The sequence below is a fragment of the Lepus europaeus genome, chromosome 12 (assembly GCF_033115175.1).
Source record: "Lepus europaeus isolate LE1 chromosome 12, mLepTim1.pri, whole genome shotgun sequence".
NCBI lineage: Eukaryota > Metazoa > Chordata > Mammalia > Lagomorpha > Leporidae > Lepus > Lepus europaeus.
In genome coordinates this window covers 38,479,310-38,496,072 of record NC_084838.1, presented here as the reverse complement: position 1 = coordinate 38,496,072, position 16,763 = coordinate 38,479,310, and the positions used below count along the sequence as shown (strand labels likewise).

Here is a 16,763-nt window from a genome sequence, read left to right as displayed (position 1 = left end):
TGGCTGCTCCACTTCCCGTCCAGCTCTCTGCTGTGGTCTGGGAAAGCAGTGGAAGATGGCCTAAGTCTTGGGCCCCTGCACCCTCGTGGGAGACCTGCAGGAGACTCCTGGCTCCTGATCAGCGCAGCTCCTGCTGTTGTGGTCATCTGAGGAATGGGCAGATGGAAGACCCCTCTCTTTCTCCCTCTCTGCCTCTGCCTTTCAAATAAATAGATAAATAAAAAAAAAAAAAATAGTAGTAATAGATAAGGTGATGCTAACTTCCAAAGCTAGGTAAAAGGCAGCACAATTTATTACTGGAACACTAGTTTATCCTGTGCCACCACAGAAATAGCTCTACAACTGAGGCTGCGGTGCTGTGAGGAAGCCCAAGCTTGCCCACAGAGACCACCTAAGACCCTGCAGCTACGTGCAGAGAGGGGCCTGGCCAGGCCTTAGGTATTCCACCCTCCTGCTGCTCCAGCTCCAGCCACTGTAACTCCAGGTACATGACCACCAAGTGTAATCTTTCCCAAAGTCCTGACCCACAAACATGGGAGAGAACAATTACTGGGTTTTGAGGTGGTTTGTTACACAGGAGTAGTAACTTGGGATTGTGTCTAATGCCCAGGCTTCATAAAATGAGAGAGCTAGGCAGTGCGAGGATTCAGTAGGCGTTAAACATGTCTAGTTTTAAATGTTCTCTAACAACGGTTTCTATGAAGAGACATTTTTCTGGTTAAGAAAATAATGAGAGGGAGGGAGGGTGGTTATGGGGGGAAAAAAACCACTATAATCCAAAAGTTGTACTTTGGAAATTTATATTTATTAAATAAAAGTTTTCTAAAAAAAAGATAATGAGATTAGATGTTGTATAACCTTCAAAAAGTAAACATAATTTAAGGCTCTTCTGGGAGGGAAATGCTTTTAGTGCAGGGCTGGCGCTGTGGGGTAGCAGTTTAAGCAGCTGCCTGGGATGCCAGCATCCCATATGGATACCAGTTTGAGTCCCAGCTGCTCCATTTCTGATCCAGCTCCCTGCTAATGCGCCTGGGAAAGCAGCAGAGGATGGCCCAAGTGCACCCACCTGGGAGACCCTGAAGCTCCTAGCTCCTGATTTCGCTCTGGCAAACTCTAGCCATTGTGGCCATCTTGGGGGTGAACCCACAGATGGAAGATTTTCTCTCTTTCTGTAACTCTGCCTTTCAAATTAAAAGGGGGTGGGGGAGCTAAGCTGCTACCTGTAAGACTGGCATCCTAGAGTGTCAGTTCTAGTCCTGGCTGCTCTGCTTCCAATCTAGCTCCCTGCTAATGCACCTGGGAAGTGCTTGGGCCTCTGCCATCCATGGGGGAGACCCGGATAGAGTTCCTGGCTCCTGGTGTTGTCCTGGCCCAGGCCAGCCCCAACTGTCATAGCCATTTGGGGAATGAACCAGTGGATGGAAGAACTCTGTCCCTTTCTCTGTCACTCTGCCTTTCAAATAAATAAAATTAAACAAACAAACAAAAAAATACAACGAACAACAGTTAGTATTTCAACAAGGAAATATATTTTTTCTTTAGAATTGGCTCAGACCAATAACATTTACATTAAAATAAAATAAATTGTGATCATTTGACCACATGTAATAATTTATGTCAAATATATTAGCTTTTCTGTGAACTTATTAGAAACTAAGACTGGTTATAGATTCAGTACCATCCTTTCAATTATTTGGTAGCAATACAGTTGGTGTGCCGAGTGGTTATGGATTCACTGAAGAATGACTGATGGCACTCTGTGTGTGACTGCTGCTCAGCTGAGCTTCCTCCCCAGGAATCGCCATGGAATGTTTGAACAAAACAGGACCTGGAGGTTATTCAGAGTACTAGGAATCGGCCAGCCATATCTTTCACATAACCCGCCAGGAGAAAGTCATTCAAATGCGAAACTGATTACTTCATTTTATTTTATATGTTAACACGGAAATGACAATGTATAAACCTTCAGGTTTAACTAAAACAATCTTTAGATTATCTAAGAGTACCCAGAAAAAGCTTTCACTAGACCGAATATTCTAGTGGCATGATTTCCATAGCAGAGAGGACTATATGATTAAACTCACTGCTGAGACAGAGGGCCAAGGATAAGTCATTTGGAAATCATATTCTTGTTAAAGCATTTGGTAGCCTCGAGCGAGCTAGTATGTATCAGCATTTTGAAAGCTGTTTTGAAATGAGGGGTTGAAGGCTTAGTAGAAAAAGCACACAGGGACCTGGTTCAAACCAGCTCCTTCAGTACAGCCCGTAGCCTGAGGTATACCACTTAAAACACATGAAGTTTGAGTTTCTGTACGGGATTTAAAGAACCCTCACAGGTGATAAAAATACATATGAAGCACCTGATTCAGAGGCTGGCACATAGCAGGAACTTAGTAAGTAGTGACTGTTAGTAATTCTTCCAGGTTACAATTAAAAGCCACACCTTTGGCTTTTATATTTTGATACCAGTGAAAGCAAACTTGGTCAGAATCTAGACCCACAGATCTGGGCTCTGGGTATGGCACATCCAGACGCTCCCAGGCTCAGAGTGAACATGCTATGATAAGGAAGGGGAAAGTGTCTGTTGTTCGTTAATCTCCTTTCCCAGGCTGTGTGTCCTGGTGGCTCCTCAGCTATCTCTAAGAAGATAAGCACAAGGCTGTTGTCATCCAGATCCCTGCTGTAAAGTCTTACAAATGACATTTGCGGTGACAGAAAGTTCAATGTCTTGATGGTAGTGATGGGTTCACAGGTATATACATATGCCAAAGCTTATCAAATTGTATACTTTAAAAAATACCTCAATAAAACTTTTTAAAAACAAGTTTACTTAAGCCTTTCCTGGTAAAGTTTCCTGCTCTTCCCTGACTGGATCCCTTTCCGTGATCTGAGTTTGGGGTTAGAGGAAGGATTATTAACTCAAATTCCAGGATGAACTTCACCACCCAGGCACAGCCTGCAGGTCTAAGTGGTTGATTTTAGTCCTAAGGCTCCCTGGTCTCTTATTATAGCTCCTTTTGGCACAGAAAATTGTGACGGAACTTACAGAGTTTGAGTCAAAACGACCTCTACTAGGAAACCATCAGGAAAAGTAACATCTACAAAAACAGGGATTGTACAAGGTAAATGTGGAAGAAGAGACAGAAAGCAAAAACACGCGTGCCGACGTCACCTGCCGGTGAAGTAACGGATCTGCCTTTCAGGCAGTGTTCGTCTCAGAGACAAGAAGTTGATTCCACTAAAGCTCTCTCCAGCACTGGTCCCTGTCCGCTCCTGGAGGCCTAGTAGATCCTGCGAGTTGTGTAGTCCAGAACCATGCTGGCAGCACCGAGCAGCGCGGGGTCAACCAAATCCGAAACGACCACGTCCACGTCCTGCACCGAGGACAGGGCTTGCTGGCGGATGACGTCCTTGACAATGTGGATGTAGTGACTGGCCAGGACTCCAGAGAGGATCACAAGGGAAGGATTCATGGTGTGGAGGATGTTCACCACCCCGAGACCCAAAGCTGTTCCAGCTGGAGGAAAACAGAGTAAGTTTCAGGGAGAGAGCTCAATCAGAAACAGCAAAGAGGAGGGCGGAAAGGAGCTAGCAGCTACAAGTGGCCGGTGCCTTCCTACTGTGCGGCAGGAGGCAGTATTTTAAAGCTGCTCATAACTTGTTCTTAATATAAGAAAACAATCGTGCGATATCTTGGATTACAAAAAGCAGGATATAGGATTGTCTCTACTGTAGGGTCTCAACTGTGTAAAGAAAAGAATAGAACCAAAACACAGAGAGTAACAAATGCTGGTGAGGATGTGGACAAAGGGGAACACTATCCACTGTTGTTGGGAATGTAATTAGCATGGCCACTGTGGAAAACAGTGTGGAGATTTCTTTAAAAACTAGAAAGACTTGCCCTATGATCCAGCAGTCCCACTACCGGACACACACAAAAGACTTGAACACAAAGAACACAGCAAAGAGACACCTTCACCACGTTTACAGCAGCACTGTCCACATTAGCTAAACTTTGGAATCGACCAAGATGTCCATCGTCAGATGAATGCCTGAAGAAAATGTATATACACACAGTGTATTTGAATATGATTCAGCTATAAAAAAGCATGGAATTCTACCACTTGCAGCAAAATGGACAAAACTAGAGGACATCATGTTGAGTGAAATAAGCCAGATCCAGAAAAACTGGATGTCCTCTCTTATATGTGGGAGCTAGGATTTAAAAACAGGAAAAAAAGAAAAATGAAATATCTGTATCAGTACTGCTACAAATATAGCTTTTTAAAAAATATTTGTTTTATTTATTTGAAAGGCAGAGTTACAGAGGAAGAGGGAGAGAAATGGAGAGATCTTCTATCCTCTGGTTCATTCCCCAAATGTCTGCAATGGCCAGGGCTCGGCCAGACCGAAGCCAGGAGCCAGAAGTTTCTTCCAGGCCTCCCACGTGGGTGCAGGGGTCCAAGGACTTGGGTTCAGCTTCCACTGCTTTCCATTGGCAGAGAGCTGGATGGGAAGTGGTGGCAGCCGGGGCTTGAACTGGCACCCATATGGGATGCTGGCACTGCAGGCGGTGGCTTTATCCACTATGCCACAATGCCAGCCCTGAAAATATAGTTTTGTAAAAATTTGTTTTATACCCTTGTGAAACCAATGGTTACAAATGTTATAAAATGTTATACTATTATAGTTTCAGTGATCTGTGATTACTTTAAAAATTTATGGTATATAGGTGAAATGGTCATTTTTCCATTCAATTGTTTATAGCCATTGTCTATATTCCTACTAAACTAGGGTTTTTTGCTTTAAAAATTTTTTAAAAAGAAAATAAATGAATAGGGGCCGGTACTGTGGCATAGCAGGTTAAGCCTCCGCCTGCAGCGCTGGCATCCCATATGGGCACCAGTTCATGTCCTGGATTCCGATCCAGCTCTCTGCTATGGCCTGGGAAAGCAGTAGAAGATGGCCCAAGTCCTTGGGCCCTGCACCCATGTGGGAGACCCAGAAGAAGGTCCTGGCTCCTGGCTTCGGATCAGCTCAGCTCTGGCCATTGCAGCCATTTGGGAAGTGAACCAGTGGATGGAAGACCCCTCTTTCTCTCTTTCTCTGCCTCTCTGTAACTCTTTCAAATAAATAAATAAATCCTTAGGAAAAAAAAAAGATGGTGTGTACACACATGCACACACACAATGGACATAATAAGCCAGGCACAGAAAGACAGTTATCATCTGTTCTCAAGCACATGCATCACTACTTCTCAGAGAGGTAGAGAACACAGTGGCAGTCACTAGAGGCGGGAGGGGGCTAGGAAAGAGTGAATCACAGGCACCAAAACACAGCCTCAGCAGCAGCAGCAGTTCCAACACTATAGGACAGTAAGTCTACAATTCTTCAAAATAAACAGAAGAATCTGAAGACTCCCAACACCCAGAAGTGATAAAATTTGGGAAGATGATCATACACATTGTACACATATTACAAAATATAATACTATTACTCCATAAATTATACAAATGTCAATTTTTTTTTTTTGACAGGCAGAGTGGACAGTGAGAGAGAAAGGTCTTCCTTTTCGTTGGTTCACCCCTCAATGGCCGCTGTGGCCAGTGCACCGCGCTGATGCGAAACCAGGAGCCAGGTGCTTCTCCTAGTCTCCATGCGGGTGCAGAGCCCAAGCACTTGGGCCATCCTCCACTGCACTCCCAGGCCATAGCAGAGAGCTGGACTGGAAGAGGAGCGACCGGGACAGAATCCGGCGCCCCGACTGGGACTAGAACCCCAGGGTGTTGGCGCCGCAGGCGGAGGATTAGCTTATTGAACCGCGGCACCAGCCAACAAATGTCAACTTAAAAAAATTAAAATTAGGGGCTGGTGTTGTGGCATAGCAGGTAAAGCTGCCGCCTGCAATGCCTACTCCCATATGGGTGCTGGTTCGTGTCTTAGCTGCTCCACTTCCAGTCCAGTTCCCTGTTAATGGCCTGGGAAAAGCAGCGGAAGATGGCTCAAGTGTTTGAGCTACCACATGGGAGGCCTGGAAGAAGCTCCTTGCTTTGGCCTGCCTCGGCTCTGGCAGTTACAGCCATCTGGGTAGTGAACCAGCAGACGGAAGACCTCTCTGTGTCTCTCCTTCTCTCTGTCACTCCAACTTTCAAATAAAAAAAAACTTTACCTAAACAAAAATAAAATCAAACCAAACTAAGCTTCTATTTAAATAGACAATGCTGCCAAAACAAAAACAAAAACAAAAAACGTTGGATGCCGTTCCCTTTCCGTCTCCCACAAGAATGAGACCTCTGACCCGACCTGGAGGAGCCCTGGTCCCCTGAGGGAATCTGGGGTTTGCCCCTGTGGCACAGCTGCCCAGGGCCATACACTCACCTGTTCTTAAGATGCTCTGGGCCTTTGCATTGCCAAGTTTTGCAGCTTGGATAAGATGCAGCGCACCCACAGCTTCATCTTTTGGCACTGACATCCCTTCTACCAAAAGCAGGTCCTCTGTTTGGGTGGAGTGAGAACGAGGAGCGATTAATGGGCGGGGGCAGCCCCCCAGAGGGCCAAGCTGACAGAAGACAGTGTTTTCCAGTTGCAAAGCCCTCTGTCACTCAGAAACGTTCATGTCTGTTGCCCCAGAAGCCTTGGCTGCCTTCTTGCTGTCTGGTTATCCGTAAGTCAGAAGTTCCCTAACTGGAAGATCCTCCAGTCTGACCACAGCCTCCCAGCCCCGAGGCTCGCTCCTTCCTCACTTGTAAGAGTCCTTAAAGTCCTCTCTCCCTGCAATGACCTAACTCCTGCATCTGGCTCCCTCCCCTTCCATCCCAGGGGCTGGGGCCTGGCATTGCATGGCAGTGAGGCAGTGGCTGAGGGACAGGCTGGCCTGACTTCAGTCCCAGGTGCACCCTTGTCACTTCCCCTCTATAAGCTTCTCTTTTCTAGAAGGCTGCAGCAATAATACCGCCCCTTGCAGGATTATTTTAGGATTAAAGGAGATAATGACATAAAGTACATTAACATAAAGTTAAGTGCTAAACAAGCAGAAGGTTATTATTGCTGTTGTTCTCTGTAGTCCTTGTTTTCTGGCAGTCTCACCCAGAACACTGTGCCTCCGCATCTGCTATTAGACTTGGGCTCTGAGGGAAGAGAACTCCTGATCGTGCTGACTGCCACATAGACAACAGCTGAGGAGGCTCTCCTGCCTCCCCCGGGCCCTCGAAGGTGCCTGGGCCGGTTCTCCATACCATTTGCCCTCAGGGCTCTCTTCTCTGCCCTCAGCTGCCCCCGCCCCAACCAGCAGATTTCCATACTTCCCACCTCTCGGATAAAGGATTCCACAGGCAGGGACTGCGGTTGCTTTTTGCCCCAGCTACAGACTTCCGCATTTGCACATCTTCACTCTTCTTTCCCTCTCTTGGGCCCAGTACCTGGCTTTGCAGCTCTCCTGCCACCTCTTCAGGGATCCCACTGTCGGGACCGCACCCCTTTCTCTCCTGCATTCTCACCCTTCCCATCCACCCCCACTGTCTCCTCTCCATCAGCATATGTGCACAAATTGGTTTTGGGGACAAAAATATCTAAACTCTGAAGCACAGATACACATACTGTATATAAATCCAAACAGATGAACAATGAATCTGTGTGCTAAAGTTTAGGAATGATTAGGAAAAAACAGACTCCCTTAGGGGCATGAGAATGAAAACAAGGCTGAAAAAGAAACAGGTTTCAGGGCTTCAGAGGACGTCCTCAGGGCCAAAGCCTTCTATTCCACTTGACAGTCCTGACTGCTCCTTCCTTGAAACATCCTCTGCTTTGACTCCTAGGACAGCTCCCTCTTCTGGTTTGCTCCCATCCCTCTGCTTGTCCCTCAACTGCTGTTTCCCAGGACTCTGTCCTGGCCGCCACCTGGCTCATTCATAGGTTGCTTCATGCCGCTGATCCCCAACTCCCTCCAGCCCAGTTATCTCCTGAGCAACAGACTAGAGCCAGATGCATCTCAGGCATCTCCACCACCTGTACCATAGGCATCGAACCGTTATCTTCCACCTAAACCTGTTCCTCGTACTACATTCCCAACTCTGAGTTGTCCAACCAGAAAACTGGATGCCACTCTAGAACTGTCCCACTTAAGGCCATCCTCCACTCAACTCCCACTTTCCCTTCAGAAACAGAAGGTTATGGTTCAGTGAATAATCTAGATTTCAGGTCCACCCTTGTCTTTTCACTAAAATATCATAATGGCTTCTCCATGACCTGCCAGCCCTGGCTTCCCTCCTGCCTTGCCCATTATGTACCAACACCACTGCTTCCAAGCCTAGGAGAGTTCCACTGGCCATCCAACCCTGCCTGGCTAATTCTATGCATCCTCTGACTCTCAACCCCCAGGACAGCACCCTAGTACCTCCTGCCCTATATGGAGGGGACAGGGAAGAAACTCTGGAGTTCTTCTTAAATGCATCTACATTCCTTGGCCATCTTTCTCACTGTACTTGGCACACTGCATTATAATGACATTAGACTCTGGTTTGCAATAGACTAGAGACCATCCTGACTTTCATAACATGTCCAGAAACAGCTTTAATTCAAATAGGTCTCTCAGAGTTTACAAATGATAACATGTAAAAAATAGATATTATAACGTGTTTATCCATTTATGTCTTCATTAAAATGTGTATTAAGTAACCACCCAGTGGATGTGACTCAGAAAATAAGACCAGGAGAAGTCTTCCCTGCTCTCCTGGAGCTCTGGAGCCTGTCCACCTCCCCCCAGAGAGGGAGCTTGCTAATCTGAGTTAGAACCAGGACGCCTGCAGCTTCAGAGTAAGAGAACCCCTTCTTCCCTTAGGAAGTGGAAAGGTTAAAAGTTCTGGCTTCAGTGGTTAGCTCTCTTTGGAATGTCTACTTGGAAGTACTGGTCTACCATTTGATTACTCAAGTCCTCAGGAACAAGACACCAACCGTCATGTAGCTTTTTGGCTTCCCTCTGCAAGGCCATTCCAGACGCATATGCTTCAATGCACCCATGGCTTCCACAGGAGCAGTCGGGCCCATTCAGAGACACGACAAGGTGGCCAAGCTCCGCAGCACAGAAGGAGCTTCCGTGGATCAGTTCGTGCTGATGGATGATGCCACCACCTATTCCTACAGTGAGAGGCAAAAATCAGCACAGTGGCTCTTCCCCTGAAGCAAACGATGCTGGGTCAGTGCCCCATCTGTGCAGCAAAGCTTTGGGAGGTGAAGTTCTAGATAATGCCTGCTTTTCTAGACAGCTGAAGCTTGTTAAGTACCAAAACTTTATTTGGCAGCAGTTTGGAGAGAAATTATTTCAAAAAAAAAAAAATACTTAGAGAGACAAAGAGATAGCATTCTCATCTGCTGGTTCACTCCCCAGATGCTCCTACTGGCCAGGGCTGGGTGAGGAGTTGTGAACTCAATCAGATCTCCCACATAGGTGGCAGGAATCCATTTGCTTTATCACCACTGCCTCTTGGGGTCCACATTACCAGGCGCTGCAGTAAGGAGTTAGAGTTTGGAACTGAACCCAGGTACGCTGATGTGGGACATAAGGGTCTTAATCAGCACCTTTACCCCATGCTAAATGCTCACCTCCAGTACAAGTATCTTTAGCAGATCCTCTGATACCCTGTGTCACATCTGCTTGGCTCACTGATTCCAAGACCCAGCTGTGGTGGACAGTTCAGTGCACGCTCACACTCATCTCGTGTTGACAGTATTCCCCCCAGACACACTGCCTGCCCCTCTGCATGAAGACTTCCTCAAACATTAACAGCCTGCAAGGTCACCCAGAGACAAACCTCAACGGAGGCAGACCCAACCGGACAGTTCTGGGAAGGTTCTGCCCTCGAGGCAACTTGGATGGTACATCATTAATGGCTCACCTCCTACTGTTTCACTCTTCCCCCTCCTCCCTCCTGCTTTTCAGGCTCTCCTCTAAAAGAAAACACCTGTACCTAAATCCTTGCTTCAGACTCTGCTTTGAACAAGGAAACCCAAGATAAGGCAATCTTTCTAACATCACACAATAGCTGCTTTGGGAAGCAGAGAATATGAAATATGGTTTTAACTCTTCTTGATGCCACCATGTCTAAACACCTATGATTCAACAATTATGAATACCAATGACTTTTGTTACGGAGTTTAGGAGAAACCAAGGAGTAAAGGGCGGTTTGCTTTCGGATGCTCTGCTTATAGAGTTGTCCCTGCCATCTGTCACTTCTGGTGGCACCTATTCAACCCCCATACCTCTGATTTGCAGCTTATTAGCTACTCTGAGCAGGAAACGCTATCTAAGCTTGCTAAAACTGAGATTAAAAGGGGAAGTGCATGAGCTAACATCTGTGAACTTAAAAGGTAGCCAGTGTTCTACAGAGTTTATATGCACAAGTGCTGAAGTTAGACATGTCTCAGATGAAATGCTGGCTCAACTACTTACTATCTGAGTCTATTTCCTTGTTTAAAAAATAAATTGCAGGGTAAGTGCTGTGGCACAGTGGGCTAAGCTTCTGCCTGTGGCGCCAGCATCCCATCTGAGTGCCAGTTCATGTCCTGGCTGCTCCTTTTCCAATCTGCTATGGCCTGGGAAAGCACTGTAAGATGGCCCAAGTGCTTGGGCCTCTGCACCTGTGTGGGAGACTCAGAAAAAGCTCCTAGCTCCTGGCTTTGGTTCGACCCAACTCCGCTGTTGTGGCCATTTGGGGAGTGAACCAGATGATGGAAGACCAAGAGCTCTCTGCTTCTCCTTCTCTCTCGTAACTCTACCTCTCAAATAAATAAATAAAATCTTTAAAAAATAAAAAAAAATAAATTGCAGGCAGGCATATGGCCTAGTAGTTAAGCTACCAGCTGAGAACCCACCCACATCCCAGACTGCAGTGTCTGGCTTTGGGTCCAGCTCTGCTCCTGATTCCATCTTCCTACTAATGCACACCCTGGGAGGCAGCAGATGATGGCTCAAGTGCTTGGGTTCTTGTCACCCATGTGGGAGACTTGGTTTGAATTCCCAACTGCTTGCTTCAGCCTGGCAGCCTGGCAGCTTGGCAATTCCAGCCAAGGCATGCATTTGGTGAGTGAACCTGGGGATGGGATCTGTCTCTCTCATTCTCACTGTTACTCTCAAATAAATAACATCAATTAATTCATTTTTAAATTAATAGCATACCTTAAATATACACAATAAAATCTAAAACAAAGAAAAGAAAGAGCTCAGCATAAATGACAGAGTAAGGGACCATAAAAGTACCTCTTGCCACTAAAGCGATGGAGAAATTCTCAATACTATCAGAACCAAATTTTTTTTTTTTTTTAAACTCTGGAAACTCACCACCAAAAGTTTGCAACTTCTTAAAAAAAATAAAATCAGCTGCATCTAACAAGAGCGTTTTCTGGTGTGAGATTTCCCTGGTCCCATCACCTACTTCCCAGCTTGGTGTTCACAGAGATCAACGGCTGACATTCCCAGCACTGGTATCCACACCAGTACATACCAGATACTAGTGCCTCAGGAAACAAAACAAGCCTGTTCCCAAAAATTTATGGATGGGTTTTGACCAGTCTGCAGCTCCACAGATCATCAGTTGAAAGGGCTTGCTTTTTCATCACTTACCTGGGAACTAGCCCAGTGCTGAGATGGTTACACCGAAATGGTGTCTGTCAATGACAGTGAAAGGTACAATGTATTCATATCTGCTTCCTAGAGCAAAGAGTAACATTTGGGACATACGACAGGCTAATCAAAAGGGAGGAAAAGCTGGAGAATGAGAGGCTTTGGGGAATAAGAGCTTTGAATAGCTCTCACAAGTTCCTGGGAATTTGGAGAGCCACATGCACGTCTTGCGCTGGGCACATGGTCAGAAAAGACCTGAGCAGGCCTAAGGCTCCCACGTGTGACTCACCTTCAAATGCTGCTCAAGCAAGAAGTGAAGGCTAAGGCAGAGCTGTAACTATCTGCATTGATGACAAGTTCCAACACATACTGCCAGCAACCTTCCCTTACCCCCCTTACCTGTGCCTGTGATAAGTGTCACAAAGTTTTCCAGCCCCTTTCCTTGGCCAAATTTCCTTTCTGCCAGGGCAGCACAGTTGCCATCATTGTCTACCCACACGGGGAGATGCAGAGTGTCAGACAGGGGAGTCCTGAGGTCTACAGAGTTCCACTCTTGAATCAGTTTGGTTGAATGCAGCACAATTCCTTCCCGAGGATTTACCCGGCCACCTGTGGAAATGCCTGAGCCCCACCACAGACACGAGGAAGATAATTCTCATTAGGAAAGTATGGCAGCTTCCTGGACTCAGAACACAAATTAATTCACACAAGATCTCCTAAGACAAACATTACCAAGGACTGCAAGGAAAGATCCGGCAGTTCTGAGCTAAATCTATAGCTACCCACGGGTTTACAGGTTTGAAAATGCTTCTTCCATATTGCTTACTGGTGTCCTGGGTAGTCCCTGTGCTTGATGTCACAGCCAGGACCTGGAGCCATCTATACACAGGGCAAACGCTGACCTGATGCTCAGTCATGCATCAGAACTTAGTAAGCTTTGTACATTAAATGAGCATTTCTTGGATATGTAATTTACAATCTCACCTACTCCCAAAATCCTACAGTTCAGTTTTACAGCTTCTGCTGCAGCTTCCACACACATCTGTAGGATTAAGTTAATCCTCTCTTCATAGGTTTTTGGATTGAACTGAGTATACTTCTTAACTATTTCACCCTAAAAGAGAAAAAATAATAAATCTGACTCACTGGTAGTTAAGGAGAATACCATGAATCTTTTGATCTTTTTCATGAGGAATCAGACATTGCCATAGAATAGTTCTGCAGACTCAGACGACTGCTGGGGAGGAAGCCACTATCTGGCTTAGCCTGGCCTGCGATAAGCCCAAGCACATTCCTGGGAATCCATCCCAATACAGGGCTGTGGAAGCAAGGACAACTCCACAGCCAAAGAGCTGGGCTCCTTTTAAGCTTACGGTGAATGTGGGCTCACCTGAATCTGGTTCTTTAAAAGGTCATATTTTACTCTTTCAAGTTGGCAATATTTTCTTGCTTAAATGCTGAGGCAATAAAGAGTTATCCTGAGTAGCTGAGCTTTAATCATCTCCCATGGTGAAGCCAGTAATGGCTTGGATACTCGATTTGCTCAGGGTAAATTTCCACGCTGGCCGGCACAGACTACTGAGTTACTGTGCTTTGTGATGTGTTCTAATTCCAAACATGGTCCCTCCTATCCATTACAGTGTATTATTTTAAGTAAATTTCAGAGCAATAACTGTGAAACTTTAAACCGTCACTGTGATTTATGGTTATTTTGCTAAACTTTTAAAATCCCAATGAAATGCCAGCTAGAATTATGTTGTACTTATAATGCCATTCAGAAAGCACTGACATTTAAAAAGTACTCAATGCTTCCATTCAGGGCATTTTTCAAAAATTATTTATTTATTTTTTGAAATTCAGAGTTACAGAGAGAAGGAGAGAGAGAACAAGAGAGAGAGAGAGAAAAAAATCTTCCATCCATTGATTCATTCTCCAGATGCCACAAAGGCCAGGCTCTGCCATGCCAAAGCCAGGAGTTTCATTCGGGCCTCCCACATGGTTACAGAGGCCCAAACTACTTTTCCCCAGACCATTAGCTGGGAGCTGGATTGGAAGTGGAGCAGCCGAGACACGAAGTGGCATCCATATGGGATGCCGGCACTGTAGGTGGTGGCGTTTCTTGCTATACCACAACACCAGCCCCAGGACATTTTTTCAAGTCTTTATATGTCACAGTAAAGTTTTACAACTACCTTTATGTAAATCTCATAGTTTTTTTGTTTTGATTGATTTTAGGTGTTTTTGTTGTTGTGAATGGGATATCTACTTTGTTTTTTCTTATTTCCTTCACATTCCTGCTTTATTCAAATTACAATATGAGTCAAAGACAGGTATTGGTAAGCTGGTTGTGCCTCCAAAGAATTACTTTTACGGGGCAGGCATTGTGGCATGCATTGGGCCTACCTGCAATTGCCAGCATCCCATTTGGGCACTGGTTCATGTCCCAGCTGCTCTACTTCCAATCCAGATCCCTGCTAATGCACCTGAGGAGGAAGCAGAGGATGGCCCAAGTGCTTGGGACCGTGCACCCATGTGGGAGACCCAAATGAAGTTCCTGGCTCCTGGCTTTGGCCCAGCCTGGCCCTGGCTGTTGTGGCCAGTTGGGGAATGAACCAGCAGAGGGAAGATCTCTTTCTCTGTCTCTCCCTCTCTCTCTATACCTCTGCCTTTCAAATAAATAAATAAACCTTAAAAAATAAAAATCTAAAAACAAAATAACAGAAAAAAGTATTTGTATCACACTAGATGGGACAACATTCTGCTCTGAAATAAAAATAATTTTTTAAAGATTCATTTATTTATTTGAAAGGCAGAATTACACAGAGAGAGGGAGAGACAGAGACAAATATCTACCTGCTGGTTTACTCCCAAGATGTCCATATCAGCTAGAACTGAGCCAGGCTGAAGCCAGAAGCCAGGAGTTTCATCCAGGTCCCCAAGAACTTGGGCTTCTGCTTCTTCTTGCCCAGGCATATTAGTAGAGAGCTGAATGGGAAGTGAAGCAGCTGGGACTCCAATCAGTGCTTATATGGGATGCCAGCCTCGCAAGCAGTGGCTGAACTTACTGTGTCATAACACTGGCCCCACAATGTTTTTTTATACATTTAATTCTTAATATAATATCCAAATTTTATTTATTTGACAGATATAGTCAGAGAGAAAGAGAGACAGAGAGAAAGGTCTTCCTTCCGTTGGTTTACCCCTAAATGGCCTCTACGGCTGGAGCTACACAGATCCGAAGCCAGGAGCCAGGTGCTTCCTCCTGGTCTCCTATGCGGGTGCACGGGCCCAAGCACTTGGGCCATCCTCCACTGCACTCCCGGGCCACCGCAGAGAGCTGGACTGGAAGAGGAGCAACCGGGACTAGAACCCGACACCCATATGGGATGCCGGCACCACAGGCAGAGGATTAACCAAGTGAGTCACGGTGCTGGCCCTGCCTACAATGGTTTAATTCTTACATCTATCTTTTCTTTTATGCCCTAACACGTCGAACTCTTCTTCTCCTCTAATCATTTCTTAGCAGTTGGCAATACTCTAGTTCTTAATGGACTTTTATTAAACACAGAGGTTATAGCTGTCACTAATGATTGTCATTAAAATTAAGCCCAGAGGAGCAGCTGTTGTGATGTAGTGGTTTAAGTGCGGCTTCCATATGGGGGTGCCTGGGGTCAAGTCCCACCTCCACTTTTGATCCAGCTTCCTGCTATTGCATCTAGGAGGCAGCAGATGATGTCCCAAATACTTGGGTTCCTGCCACCATCCTGGGAGACCCAGATGAAGTTCTTGGCCAAACTCCAGCTGTTGCCGGCATCTGGGGAGTGAACCAGTGGACTGAGGGTGTCTTTCTCATTGTCTTTTCTTCTCTTTTCCTCTTTCTTTTTAAAAATGACTTAGGCGGCTGGCGCCACGGCTCAATAGGCTAATCCTCTGCCTGCGGCGCCGGCACACTGGGTTCTAGTCCTGTTCGGGGCACCGGTCCTGTCCCGGTTGCCCCTCTTCCAGTCCAGCTCTCTACTGTGGCCGGGAAGGCAGTGGAGGATGGCCCAAGTGCTTGGGCCCTGCATCCGCATGGGAGACCAGGAGGAAGCACCTGGCTCCTGGCTTCGGATCAGCGCGGCCATTGGAGGGTGAACCAATGGTAAAGGAAGACCTTTCTCTCTCTCTCTCTCTCACTGTCCACTCTGCCTGTCCAAAAAAAAATAAATAAAAAAAAGACTTAGGCAGTGCTTTTTCCTTCTGTATTTTCTTTTTTTTAATTATTGATTTATTTGAATGGTAGAACTACGGAGAGAAAGGGAGAGATAGAAAGAGAAGGATCTTCCATCCACTGGTTCATTCCCTAAACAGATGCAATGGCCAGGACTGGGTCTCCGACATGAGTGGCAGGGGCCCAAGCACTTGAGCCATATTCCACTGCTTTCCCAGGCCCATTAACAGGGAGCTGGATGGAAAGTGGAGGCACCAGGACTCAAACCAACACTCATTTGGGATGCTGGTGTTGCAGGTGGTGGCTTAACCTTCTGTGCCACAATACCAACTCTGGTGTCATTCTGACTTTAAAATAAATAAATCTTTAACAATAAATAAAAAATAAACTTAAGAGCAGTGTTTGTCAACCTTCACTGTGTATCAGAATCACCTGGGCAGCTTTTAACAACTATCAATGCCTGGACTCCAGCCTCAGAAATTCCAATTTAATTAGTATGGAGCTAAAGCATCCAGGTAAGGCTGACATGCAGACAAGGTTGAGAAACACTCACCAAAGGAAAACTCAAACCTTTGCCTGCAATTTCACGTAGTAGAAAATTATTGACACTTCTGTATTTAGCATAATATTCAGCTATTTGGAGCCAGCGCTGTGGCGAAGAAAGTTAAGCTTCTGGGGCCAGTGCTATGGCATAGCAGGTAAAGCCACCGCCTGCAGTGCCAGCATCCCATATGGGCGCTGGTTTGAGTACCAGTTGCTCTCCACTTATGATCCAGCTCTCCGCTATGGCCTGGGAAAGCAGTGGAAGATGGCCCAAGTGCTTGAGCCCGTGCACCCATGTGGGAGACCTGGAGGAAGCTCCTGGCTTCGGATGGGTGCAGCTCTGGCCACTGCGGCTAATTGGGGAGTGAATCAGTGGATGGAAGACCTCTCTTTCTC

General features: G+C 46.0%; 1 protein-coding gene across 5 annotated transcripts in view; it reads right to left on the bottom strand.

Moving 5' to 3' along the window:
* Positions 1 to 1,525: 1,525 nt before the first annotated feature.
* GNE (glucosamine (UDP-N-acetyl)-2-epimerase/N-acetylmannosamine kinase) overlaps positions 1,526 to 16,763 on the bottom strand; it is a 57,251-nt gene continuing 42,013 nt past the window's right edge. For all 5 annotated transcript variants that reach the window (XM_062207956.1, XM_062207958.1, XM_062207959.1 and 2 more), the window contains exons 8-12: positions 12,599 to 12,728; positions 12,014 to 12,235; positions 8,950 to 9,132; positions 6,379 to 6,495; positions 1,526 to 3,517 (exon numbers count right to left, since the gene is read on the bottom strand). In XM_062207956.1, the coding sequence (XP_062063940.1) occupies positions 3,282 to 3,517; positions 6,379 to 6,495; positions 8,950 to 9,132; positions 12,014 to 12,235; positions 12,599 to 12,728 (888 nt within the window). In that variant the 3' untranslated portion in view covers positions 1,526 to 3,281. The remainder of the gene's footprint in view (positions 3,518 to 6,378; positions 6,496 to 8,949; positions 9,133 to 12,013; positions 12,236 to 12,598; positions 12,729 to 16,763) is intronic.